This window comes from Impatiens glandulifera, chromosome 2, assembly GCF_907164915.1.
Source record: "Impatiens glandulifera chromosome 2, dImpGla2.1, whole genome shotgun sequence".
In the NCBI taxonomy this organism is placed as follows: Eukaryota; Viridiplantae; Streptophyta; class Magnoliopsida; order Ericales; family Balsaminaceae; genus Impatiens; species Impatiens glandulifera.
The window spans coordinates 49279309-49293487 of record NC_061863.1 but is presented as its reverse complement, the minus strand read 5'-3'; the positions used below and the strand labels follow the sequence as shown (position 1 = coordinate 49293487).

At 31.3% G+C, this 14179-nt stretch overlaps 2 protein-coding genes across 2 annotated transcripts; both read left to right on the top strand.

Annotated features, from left to right (window-relative positions):
- Positions 1-5313: 5313 nt before the first annotated feature.
- Positions 5314-6310, top strand: LOC124924822 (putative F-box protein PP2-B12). Its single transcript, XM_047464812.1, has 3 exons — positions 5314-5583; positions 5669-5790; positions 5875-6310. Exons 1-3 carry the CDS (start codon positions 5314-5316, stop codon positions 6308-6310), a joined length of 828 nt encoding a protein of 275 aa, XP_047320768.1.
- Positions 6311-11057: 4747 nt separating this feature from the next.
- LOC124925659 lies at positions 11058-14136 on the top strand. The gene is made up of 7 exons (XM_047465726.1): positions 11058-11380; positions 11456-11570; positions 11638-12018; positions 12121-12899; positions 12995-13119; positions 13211-13365; positions 13444-14136. Exons 1-7 carry the CDS (start codon positions 11193-11195, stop codon positions 13960-13962), a joined length of 2262 nt encoding a protein of 753 aa, XP_047321682.1. The 5' UTR covers positions 11058-11192; the 3' UTR covers positions 13963-14136.
- The last annotated feature ends 43 nt before the right edge of the window (positions 14137-14179 follow it).

Sequence of the window (14179 nt, the reverse complement as noted above, 5' to 3'; positions counted from 1 at the left end):
AATAATTAATCTTTTGTTCAAACATTAATAATTTAGGAGGCTGAATAACAATTTAACCTGGCCCGATTTAAATCAATTAAACATAACCAATTTAAAGATTATTCATTTGAAAATCAGAGTCGCCAAGAGATTTTATGAAAATCAATAAAATGATACGTGTAAAAACGTATTTATACCAGAGTTTCTGAAAAAAGTGGTTCGTTGTCTATTTACGCTCGGGAAAGAGCTTTCGCGCTATGTCCTCTACGCCCGCCTAAGGACGTTTTTCAAAATCCTTCTAAAATAGACAAAGTCTGGCTTCTATAAATCTAATTATAACATTCATTATCTTTAATTAGTAGTCCAGGGGTCCTAAATGAGGATAGACTTTAAATAATTGTACAAAATTATTTAAAGGAGGTGTGTACCTGTTGCGTTGGGGTTCAGATTTAACAAAACCTGAAAATATCAGAAAAATATGTTAGAGAGTATAACCAAACAAGACCTAGCAAAAGAAAATTGCTTTGGGAAACATCCCAGAGAATCTTGAGAGTTACTTTATGACCTTGAAAATACCAATTTTTAGAAAATGGGGGCTTGGTTCCAAAATAGTTTTGGATTTTTGAAAATTGGAACCAAACGGGCCTAAGGATTAAACCCTAGGTTCGAGTCCGATCTTGTCAATTTGGGCTTAGTAAGGTTGAAGAGGTTAAATTTTGAGTAAGGGTTCGGACTTAGTCCTAGGGCTATAACGGTCTTAGGTTAAGTGGGGGTTTGATACTAGGCTAGGGCTAGGGTTTGGCCTAGGCTAAGATGAGGCTAGGTTTAGTTGTTAGTCCTAGGTTAGGTGTCAAGGTCAATCCTAGGTCAAGTGGCAAGGTTTGTCCTAGGTTAATTAGGTCTAGGCTAGTTTTTTTGGCCCTAAGCTAACTCTCTCGGTCGGGTGGCTCGGTCGTGGACGGTTTCCTCGGTTGCGCGACTCGGTCCTGGCCTGTTTTTCTCGGTCCGAAGGCAAAATTTCAGGGCCTGGTGTTCTTGTTTTGGTCTGAAACTTCAGAAGGCCATAACTTTTGATTGGGATGTCCAAATCACAATCCGTAAGTTGCACTAGGTTCATATGATCATGAAGAACAAAAGCCCTAACATAAATCACAATTTTGAAAATCATAAGAGAATCAATTTTAAAACACCATTTTTAGGTCAAATTTTGGGATCTTTTAAATTAGGCGATTTCAAGGCCTGATTTTTGTTCCATTAGCTTTGAAATGATGAATATAGTTAATCCATACCAAAACAAGAACATCATTAAAATGGTTTTTGAAGATTGAATCAAAATCTAACTTTTTTTCAAAAACCAAATTTGATCAAACATGATCAAAATGGTGGAACAGTTACTTGGAATTCATCCCTACATGTTAATAATAATGTATAGCTACTAATTGAATCAAAAATCCAACTTAGAAGCAAGAACATGAAATTTCAAAAATTCAGATTTTTAACTTTTTTTTTCCAAAATTTCAATTTGATCAAACATGATCAAAACATGATTACAGTTACTTATAAATCATCTAATCATGTATACAAACATGTAATTCAACTAATTGAACCAACAAAATCAGATTAAAAGCAAGAACACAAAGTTTTGAAATTCAAATTTTCAAACTTTTTTCTCAAATTTCAATTTTGATCAAACATAATCAAAACTTGATTACAGTTGTTTGGAAATGATTCAAACATGTTTATAAACATGTATAGCAACAATCTGGACCAAAAAATCCAGATTTAAACCAAGAACACGACATTTCAAAAAAATCAAATTTTCAAACTGATTTTTGCAAAATTTTGTTCTAGGTTGATTTGATCGGTTTTCTTTCAACAAAAAGCTTACACATGATATATATAATGATTTTATACAAAGAAATCACACTATCAAGCATAAAAACACGACCAAAGTGATCAAACAATAAAATTTGAAGAATTTCAAATTTTTGATACAAATCGAAAATCAAGACTTTTTGAATCATACCAACAGCTGGAAAACGTTCTTGGGCAGTGTTGGAGGTGATCCAGAAGCCTGGATCGAAGCTTGGCTCACCGGAGAAAGTTCTACAGAAAACTGTTCTTGGTCGGAAATTGCAGGTCTTCGATTGAGGCGATTTGATGTGTAATTCTTGGTTATTGTTTGATGGATTGGTATTAGGATGGTAGGGGAGTATTTATAGGGTGTAAAGGTCGGTTGTAGAAGGCAAATTCGACTTGATTTTGATCGCCGACGTTCTTATCCCTAAAATCTTATCTAGCAGCTAGCAGCCATATCCCAGGGAAGATAAGGCTTTTAAATAAGGGGGAAACGTAGGCGCTGACGAGGGGATCACGTGGGCGAAAAAATCAACGGATTTGATCGCCTGTATCCGAAGTTAAAGCTTCTAGAAGGTTTGACGCCGACGATGATCGTGAATCCGGCGACCCTGCATCTCAACGAAGAAGATGAACAAAACGACGTCGTTTTGAGTAACGGAACGCTGAGTTCCGTCTGGTTCCGTCAGCGGTCAGCCTGGTTGACTAACGGGGTTAGTCTGTCCCGTTAGTTGATCCGGTGCGGGCGCGCGCGCGTGGTTCCGCTACAGCTGGATTTCTGGCGCGCTCTGGGCTGTCGGATGAGATCTGGGCGCTCATCTGATGGTCCAAGATCCTGCTGCAAAGTTTAAACATAAAATCAGCCACACAGGATTATGCAATTTTATATTTTATTTAAAAGGTTATTAAAATTCGAATTTAATTCCTTTCAAATCCATTTTTTCGCCAAAAAAATCACAAAAAATATTTCTAGAATCATAATAACAATTATGATCATATTTTATTTTTTTCGGAATTTTTGGGAATTTTGGGGTATTTTATTTAATTGGTTTAAGTCATGAATTAAACATAAATCATGAATAAATCCTAATTAAATATTTTTAACCCCTTCCTTGGTCTAATTTGGGCAAAATATATACAAATATTTTATCCTCAAATTATTTTTGGAAAGTTTCTTTAATTAAGGTTTAATTATCACAATAATTAATCTTTAATTAAGTTTTAATTCCTTTTTTCAAGTTATTTTGAATATAAAAATTATTTTAATATTATTAAACATAATAATATTATTTTGCAAATAGGGTAAGTCAAATTTTCATGCTTACACATATATTGTTCAATAATTATCTCAATTCATACAAAAACCTCTCTTATGTCATTAGAATGCAGCTTTGTACTTAGTTAAATACTTACAAAATACTTAAACATCATAGAATTTCAAAGAGGGCAATGAAAAATGATATGATTCTGCGACTCCACATTGTTTATTCAAAAAACCCTACTTATTATGAGACTCATTTCCTTTTTTATCATCTATCATCAATTATAATAATGTCATTAATCATTTTCCACTCTCCTAAAAAAACAAAACAAAATTGAGATGGAATGGCAAGAACCAATGGTATTGAGTCCTCCTTATTAATATAATAATATTGACTCCTTATTAATATAATGATAAAATTGTTTTCCACTAAATTTGATTTCGATTTCTCTTTAACAAGAATTTTGTCAGCTTTTTACTTTTTATTATTAATCATACACCAAGAATTTTGTCATCTTTTTATTATTTATTATTATTTCTACAAAAAGTATTCGCAGCTCTTACCAGTAAGAATGTCCAATTGAAAAACAAATATAAAAATTAACAAACAATCTATTAGAACTATTAATATATAATGTTCCTTTGACCGGGGCGGTCTACCAACATCAGCGGCACCCTTATATGAACTATTTATTTCTCTTTTTTTTATATTTTATTTGATTCAATTTGTATTTTATTTTGATCATGTGCTTATTATATTCAGTTTTATTTATTTTAGCTAGCTGGTTTGATTTTCAATTTTTTAGATCATTAACTTAAAATATTAAATATATATTTACAAAATTATTAACATATTTTTAACTGCCGTAAAAATTAATTTTGTTATATATTATTATTTTATATTAATTAAATATATTTTTTTTTATTTATGGGCATATGAATAAGTAGTTATTTAAGGGGAATTTGAGCAAATGGCCCTAAAAAGGGACCTAAATGTATATGGTGTGTTACTAATTTAAATAGCGTTGGTGACCCTATTTTTTTTAATGACAATTGTACCCTTGCGTAACGCAACTCCAGTTGCGTGACGCAATCGATTTTTTTTTTTTTTTTTTTAAATTTTTTTTTTTTTGGTATCGCGGGTGCGTGACGCATCGGGGGTTGCGTGACGCGATTGCGTAACGCAACTGAGGTGCGTGACGCGATTGCGTAACGCAACTGGGGTGTGTGACGCGATTGCGTAACGCAACTGGGGTGCGTGACGCGATTGCGTAACGCAACTGGGGTGCGTGACGCGATTGCGTAACGCAACTGGGGTTGCGTGTCGCAACTGGGCATTTTCGTCAAAAAATTTCATAATTAAAATTTTTTGAAAAATAAAAAATTGCGTCACGCAACCTGAGGATGTATGACGCAGTAGGGGCATTTTCGTCCAAAAAAAAAAAGGGGAGTCACCATCGCTATTAAATTTAGTGGCCCACACCATATGCATTTAGGCCCCTTTTTAGGGCCATTTGCTCAAATTCCCCGTCATTTAATAGATTGATTTATCCAAAGTTAATATCATATTTTTAGTCTATAGGGTTTAATCATTGGATAAACTTATGATAAAGTATTATTAATATATAAGAAAGTTGTCACTTTAAATGTTTAATTTTGAATATCTAATTTTAGTGAAGGACTTAAGAGTAATATCTTTACAAGTATAAGGACTATTTTGTAACTTTACAACTAATGTTGACATCTCCTTATATAATGTCTTAGCAACATAACGAAAATGACTAATGCCAGAAAACATTTATATATCAAAGAAAGTTTTGTCGCTGCCAATTTTAGGTGCCGATTTTGTTAGGGTTCGGATTTGGCTTCAACCCCCACCCCGTTTTTCAATTTAATTTATTATTTGTTTCTTTTCTAAAATAAAATGAAGAAACTCATTTCTTTTATCCATAATTTTCCTTTAATTTGTACAAGTCTAAAAAAAAATTCAATAAATCTGTCCATCCTGGTAATAGTGCATTCTGCTCTGGCATCAGCCAAAACCACCATTATGATGTCAATATGTCATCACTATGAATAATTATTTGTAAGATGATGAGAGAACGTTTACCTGTTATATTTGGCACATAATTGACCTTTGTATAATATTATAGCCTTTCATTTCATATACTTATAAATAGATCTAAATAAATTATGCAAATAACAGAAAATTAAACATGACCCTATTGAAGATGTTGCCTGAAGACTGTCTACACACGATCCTATCATTAGCTTCACCAAAAGATGTTTGTTCTTTCTCTCTTGTCTCTTCATTTTCACATATCGTCGCCAATCATGATGTTGTTTGGGAGAAATTCCTACCGTCCGATTATCGTGAAATTATGGGGAGAGCTATCCCTATTCATCGCCCTATCGAATTCTCTTCCATGAAAGATCTTTACTTTCGCCTTTGTGACGAACCCCTTCTCATAGATAACGGTAACCAGGTAGGTAACGGATTAACTTATTTGAAATTTATTCATATATTATATATAATTAGAGTTTGGATTGATTTGAGATATTGATTTGCAGAGCTTCTCTTTGGAAAGATCAACAGGAAAGAAGTGTTACATGTTGTCAGCTAAACTACTTTCTATTACTTGGGGAGATGATCCAATGAGTTGGGCATGGATATCTTCGTATCCCAATTCAAGGTAAATTGTCTTTATGATTTTCACTCATTAAGATTCATGTTTTTTTAGAAAGAATCTTAAATGCATATAATATAATGTATGTAGGTTTGAAAAGACAGCATATTTGAGGTCAATGTGCTGGTTAGGAATAAAAGGGAAGATCAAAACCAATATCCTATCTCCAAACACGACATATGGAGCTTATCTGGTACTCAATATCAGCCACAATTCTTACGGTCTCGATGTCATTCCGTCTGAGACATCCATGGAGGTCGGAGAGAAGGTGGTTAGTCGTGGCTCGGTTTACCTCTGCCGGAATGAGGTGGACATGGTGAAGCAGAGGAGTGGCGACCTGCCGGCGAAAAGAGAGGATGGGTGGTTAGAGGTAGAGCTGGGAGAGGTGTTTATTGGGGAAGAAGGGAATGATGATGAAGAATTGAAGATGAGTCTTATGGAAATGAAAGGTTATCAATTGAAAGGTGGACTTGTTGTTCAAGGAATTGAAATTCGACCTAAGTATTTGCCCAAATACCTAAACTAAATATGCTGGATCCCTTCTTTATCATTGACAATATGAAGCCAAGAATAACACATGCATTTGCCTCTATTATAATATTTATGTCTATTTAATAATATATATTAATTCATTATTTTATTATAAAATATAAGATAATAAAATATGTTAATTTCTTTTTTAAATAATTAATACAATAATATTATGAAGTAGATAATTGATTAAACATGACTACCAAACCAATGTGTCAAGGACGTTTATGCCTAACTTTCATACCAAAGTTAACACGGATAATAATATCAGCCCAAATATTAAATATACGTTCTTATACGCAATCCACAACAATAAATTTGAAATGGTTGAAAATGAGAGATCTTCGTTCTTCAAACAAACATCAAGTATTACAGACCTAACTTAACTTAATGCTTTAGAGAACCATTACAATAAAATTAATTATTTTAATATATTTATAATTATTTAAAACAATAATAATTTCAAATAAATTATGTTTAAATAATAATTTTATTTAAACCTTTTATTTAATAAAATTCAAATTTATATATTAAGTATTTATATTACATTTTGGTTTAGAATAAATATTTACTATATAAATTACCAATTAAATTAAATAAATAATAATAATTTAAAATAATATATTTTGAGATTTTATTTTAAAATAGTTTATAAGGTTAATAGATCTAAATTTATATATATAATTTATTTATAATATATTCTTAAAATATATAATAATGTTCTTTTAATATTATGAGCTTACTTTAATAATATATATGTATATTTTTAAAATAACATTGTATTATAAATAAAATTATATCTATGAATTAAAATTGTTAAATATTATTAAAAATTCAAAATAGAATTTTATATATAATTTATTTGTAATATTATGAAATCTTCTTTTTAAATAATGATTTAAAAAATATTAGATAATAAAAAAACTGTTTTTTGTTACCCTGGGAAACTAACATCATCATACTGAAAGTCATTAATTACTTTCACTGTTTCACTCATATTTAAACATTATATATTTTAATAATATATTATAAATAGAAATATTATATATAAATTTAGAATTACTAATCTTATATATTAAAAAAATTAATATAAAATTAGTATCTCAATAAATTTTATTATAAATAGATATAAAAAATAGAATTTTTAATCTTGTTAAAATTTAAAAATAATTTATTTGAATTATTATTGCTTTTAATAATTATAAATAATATATATATATATATTAACATTATTATTTTTATTTCAAAATTCTAAAATAATAATTTCAAACTATTTTATTACATTTTACTTTATAATAATTTAATTAAGTTAAAATATTAAATATATATTATTAAAAAAATGTTATACAGTAAAGTTGCAATGGCCTAATTGCATGTTTGACGTGGAAATGACTTGAATTAAAAAGATATATATATCTTCGGTGGCATGTTTTTAAGTAACATGTCAGAAATTAACACTAATAATAAAAAAAATTCAAAGTTGATATATATATATATATATATATCGGCGAGTCCAAATCAGTGGCCTAATGACTCATTTAAAAATAATAATTTTCCTATCCCTCTTGCTTTCATTACCGTTAGTTTGAATCAATAAAAAAAACATTGTTTTGGGTCAGTTCATTTTTTTTAGAAAGGGGCAGGTATTTATTTAAATAGAATATTTATAGGTTGTAAAAATATCGGACACATCCAATTAAGTTAATAATATATATATATATATGTATGGTATTACTCCTAAAATATATATCATCTTTTCAACTTTAATTTTACAAAAATCTCCCTCAAACTTTTAATATTCTTTGAATAGAATCCTCTATTAAATATTTGGTTTAAACATTACCTGCAAACTCATCTTATGCTCATTTAAAAATAATCATATTTTAAGTTTAGATATGTACAATTAGAATTGTGTTAAAATTTTATTGTTATGTTGGGTTAAATTATAGAATTCTCTTTAAAAAATATGTACATTAATTTTCTCAAATTTAATACAGTTTTCATCTTTAGTACGAAGTTGAATCAATTTAATTATTGTTATTATATGCACAATGTCAGGCTGTCGGCCTCGAGAATTAGCTGCCCCATCTTAGGTAGAAAACGTGGAAAAGAAAATTTTGATACCCTAATTTTAATTTTAAAAAAATAGTTTAAAAATTATATTTTTATTGAGAATTGAACCCATAATTAAATAAAATATATTTTTTTTCATCTTAAACCACTGTACTATACACTATTTTGTTAAAATCTAATCAATTTAACTAAAATTGTATATTTTTTTTATTAAATGGGACATGATGATTTCATAAATGAGTTAGATGAATTGAAACAATTGCTTTCAAGAAGTTTACAAACTTTTGAATTCCTTCCATTATCATTATTTTTAAAATCAAATTCTTTTTTATTAGTATTTATATTTAAAAGGTGATATGGGAGAGAATTTGTGGGGAATGAGAGAGGAATAAAATGGCATCATCTTATTGGTTAGAAAATGAAAAATGTGAAAAAAAGAAAGAAAAAAAAAATTATTTTATTTTTTTGACCAATCAGATTGTGTTATGTCATTCTCTCACAAATTCACTTCACTAATCATTTCTCTTATTTTTATTTAACTGATAAAATGTAAAACAAATCATTAAAAAAAATCATTTAAGCATGAAGACATGAATGAAACATTGAAAAAACATGAAAATAAGGAAAAAAAAAATACAAACACGTTACTCAATAAGTTTATTAAACTTTTAGATTCTTAACTACCGACCTTAAGAAAAAAAGAATAACTACCGACCCACTTCTACCGACCAACTTCGAACAATTTTTTAATATAAATGAATTTTAATATAGTTGATTATAAACATATCTAGAATCTAGGACCTAGCCAATAGGCATGTTCATATTAATTGTTGAAAGGAATCAAGCATCCGCAACCAATTACAAGGCACGTGCACGTGATGATGATAATTTAAAACGGATAAAAAAACGAATCTTAATTCAAGATATTAAACTTAAATATTTTGTACATATTGGTATGATGGAGTTTGTTTGATGGTCAATGGAGCTTATTAGTTTGTTTTTATTAAGTAAGTCCTCATTTTTTGTTTTCAACAATTATATTATTCTGTACAATATAAATACTAATAATTTATTTATGTCATTTTATTATCTTATAAAAATGATATATTAAATAATTAATTTAAAAGATAAAGTAGACAAAAAGAATCACATATTTTATGAGCTACTTGTGGGTTAATAATGATTTATGTGATTAATTTATTATTATATGTTTTTTTAAGACAAGTTGTGATCTTTTACGTTGATAAAGTAAATTTTGAATAATTTATAATTGTATGGATTTTGACTGTTATATTAATAAATCAAATAAATGTATTTTATTATTTCAATCAATGTTTTTTATTTATTAAATAATAGTTTGAAGTCATAATGGCAATGTGATTCTACTTTTCTCGAATCATACTTGCTCTAGTTATGTATTGAGAGATATATAAAAGATAAACATTCTTTTTAAATGAATGTGATTCAACTTTTCTCTCTCATCCAGCTCATTTTTTAATTAATTGTTAATGTTAGAAGATTTATAAGATAATAATAATAAATGCAACTCTAAGATATTCTTTGACTTGTCTCTCTTCATGGTCTTGTTCGTAATGAAAATCTTATTTGAATGAATTGAATTGAATTTCAGTTGATAATGATATATTTGACATCATAACTTGTCCTATTTTATTATTATTAATGAGATAAATGAAATGAATGTTTCAATAATTGAACTTAATTTTCTTATTAATTAGTTATATATATATATAGATTACATTGTGATTATATACCTAAAATCTCTCTCCAAATAATTCTTCAAAAAGTTTAAAAAGTCAAATTCTTTTATGTCAATGAACAATAGGTGAATCGGTTTCATTTTCACCACTTATATGTGTATTGGTATTGTATTTTGTTCGATTTGACATCTTATTTAATCGGATTGAATTTTAATCTCGGATTTTTATAATCCAAATAATATTTTTCAGTGATTAGTGGAACGTTTGTTGTTCATGCCTTTTAATTGTCTTGGTAATCATTTCTCGAGTATGTGTGCGTCTCATTCTTGATAGTAAAGAAAATAAAGTTACCGAATTTGGAATTATTTTTTATTTTTTTAATAAAGAGTCACTGAAATAAATTTTTTAGTTTGATGTCCTCTTACAAATATTTCTCATTATTATTTCTTACCATTTTTTTATCATACATGTAGATAATAAGTTATCACTTGACAAAACATATTTTTTTTTTTGTTTACCAACTCTCATTTAAGGATAATTTTCACTCCCGTTCAGAATATTTGGTAGAGATTTTTTCGATACCGTTTGATTATTTGTTCGGTTTGTCCTATTTCATCACTCATCATTACAAATCTTTGGAGTCACCCAGAAAAAATTAGATGATTGTTCAATTTTTTTTTATAGAATTTTAATTATTTTAAATATATCATATTATTTAATATATTTTTTATTTTCTTGACATTATTTTATAATTTAATTGTTAATATATATTTAAATTAATAAAAAATAATATCTTCTAAATAAAAAATATATGAAAATGATGTCCACCAAGTTAGAAGTTTCTTTAATAAACTAGTAAAAAGTATGTAGATAGCACGTGGCAAATACCCACCATTGCCAAATTTGCATCTTTCCTTTTTCCCTCACTATTGCCATAACCACTACACCAAGTTTGTCTGTTACTCTCAATTCTCACATGAACACATTTACACGATAATCAATGAGACAACACCATTTCATTTAGCTGATCAAGAACCTGACCTTGTCCGAGGTTTGACTAATCTCCACGATTCCTGTTTCACCTATATGTCGGCGGCAGTTATCGACGATGGCGGCTCGTCTAGCCGGAGTTTCACCGGGATGTCCGGAGAAGATACCTCTAAGATTAGCATAGATCTGGTTGCCGCCGCCAGACGAAATGTTTCTTTTCTGAGATTCGTGGCCGATTCCGATTGGCTTCACCACAAACCCACTCTTGTGGAAGCCGTACGGAGGTGGGTTTAAATGTTTAGGACATTTTCAACAATGAATATGAGTATGAACTTCATTGTTATGCCTTTTGATCGCAGGTATACTGAGCTATGGATGCCGTTGATTTCTGATTTAACGGCGGAGTCGAAGCCTCCGATGATTCTACCTCCTATCGATGTTGAATGGGTCTGGTATTGCCACACCTTGAATCCGGTAACCAGAGAATGATTCACTCTTATCTCTAGATTAATTGTAATCTCTGAAATCAGATTCATTTCAGGTAAACTATAGACAATATTGTGAGAGGAAGTTCTCTAGATTAATTGGGAAATCGTCAATCTTTGATGAAGAGAACGAGGAATACGCGATGAATAGATGCAGAGAGTTATGGATCCATAGATACCCTTCTGACCCATTTGAGAATGGGATAGGTTCTGAAGATCCAATTCCTTCTATGGAAAATGAAGACATCTTGCATCAAGTATTGGACAAGAGAGCTTTAATTAGCATGTTTTCTGAACCATATATGTCCGAAACCGTATACCTTATTGCCGCCAGACAGAGATACAAAAGATTCCTCTGTTTCTTGCAAAAACTTGAAGATGAACATAGACGCTTGGTCCCTGCTTTGGATATCCAGCTAATGTGGCTTACCCATCAGGTGTGGTCGGTTACCCATGTCTGAGAACTGTTAGATGCTCACATATATAAGCTTTTATACTTTCTTGATTATGATAACAATAGATTCATCTTGAATTGTCAGAGTTTTTCAACAGTTTATGCTTCGGATACAAAGGAGATAGAAGAGAATTTGACAAAAGTGTTGTCTCTTTGGGAAGCTGTCAATGAAGAAGAAGTGGAAGCTAGCAAGAAGCTATGGGAGAAAGAGCTCGACCTACCTTACGAGAAGGCTGGAGGCGGTTTTAACCAACAAGCTGCAAAATTGAAGCCGCCATTTCATTGGGATGTCACAGAAATTGATGTTAATACAAAATACAAGTCTATGCTTCCTAGATTTACACTTGAGGTTTGCATATTTGTGAAACTAAAGATGACAGATCGCGGGAAAGTTTGTAATGAGTTTTTGCGCCTTCGAGTTGTAAGGTGCCATAAGGAACTTAAACTCGACAAACCATTATCAACTTTCTTCTCTGATTCGTGGCAAAAGGCTTGGCATCTCTATTGTGAGTTTGGAACAAGAGGAATTGACCTCCAGCTTCGTCGAAAAGGTACCTGGTGCTCTAAAGGCAGCAGCACCTTAGAGGACCACTTTACTTTTCTATGGAACGACGAGCTAAGGGAAACGTCGCTTAGTCTAGATAGGGATATTGGTCAGAGAGTTAGAGCGGTTACTTCAATCACTCCGCCTGTTCAATCGTCTTATTTTCTGAAATGCGTTCCTGATCGGGTTACAGACGATTCAGGAGCTGTGATATCGGATGTGATTCTCAGGATGAACTCTTATAGGCCACAAGAAGGTCGATGGTTGTCACGGACTGTTCTTGACCATGCTGGACGAGAATGCTTTGTGGTTCGAATGAGGTACACTACTAGTTAATTTCTCTGTGAAGTGTCCAAGGATTTGTTTTCTTTCAGTTTAAGACACTGATTCTCTCATCTTTTAATTGGTCTGTTAGGGTGGGGGGAGGAATCTGGCGACGAGGCGGTGAAACACCATCTATAGTAAAATGGGAAGACAGGATCACGGAAATACGAGAAGGATCTTGGGCTTATGTTGCCGGTTCAATTGGTCGAGCTCCCGGTATGTCATGAATTTTGATTGATCAAGTTATTTTACCCAAATATCCCACTTTTTTACATCAAACTAGTTAAATTTATCATCTCTAGTGCAGAGAAAGTGGTGGGAACGGCGAAACCGAAGGAGCCACCAGAGCAATGGAATGCTTCATGGAAACTGTCAACGGGTGAAGAACTGTTGATCATGTGGGAGTCATCTTCAAGCATGAGGTTTCAGCTGAGAAATGAAACATCAACTGATTCATCAACAGTGAGTTAATCATGTCGGGTTCAGCACAATGCAAAAGAATGTCATCTTATGATCATTTTTGTTAAAATATTAAAACAGGTAAAACTGCTTAACGGTAGACAAAAGCAATATCATTGGAGGACGAGCATGGACAACGAAGAGTTTGAAGAAAACAACGAAGAAGAAGTGGGGTTCTTGACACTGGTTCGATATTCGGAAGACAGCCCATCTGGAAAGGCAACTGCTCTTCTTAACTGGAAACTATTAGCAGTTGAATTCCAGCCCGAAGAAGATGCTGTTTTCTTGCTTCTGATATGCGTCTCAATACTGAGGAGCGTGTCGGAAACAAGTAAGGAAGACTCTAGCGGCTTACTGATAAGGAGGAGATTGAAGGAAGCAAGTCTCGGTTCTAGAGACTTGGGATCTGTCGTGCTTCACCCGTCTTCATGGTCGCCCTCAATCGCATCCCCTCACCATCATCAGCCTTGGTATTGGAACGCGAAAAAAGTCACGACGAACGATGGATCAGCCGATGAATTCAAAAGGCAACCCGCGACGAATAATTCTCAGGCTGAAGGTGGTACTAAGTTGTACAAGGAGTTATGGACTAAGAAATAAATAGATGTATACTATATTATTTGTTATTGAGATATTTTAAAGAAATGAAGGTTGGTAAAAAGAAAAAAGGGGAATGGGAAATTATTAACCTCTTGTTTACATTATTTGACTCCAGGCCATACAAAATTTGTAACTGAAATAACTGATTTATGGTTTATATACCCTTAATCCCTCCTTCCAATTGTTACATAATTTTTCAGGCCACTCTTTGGAGTGG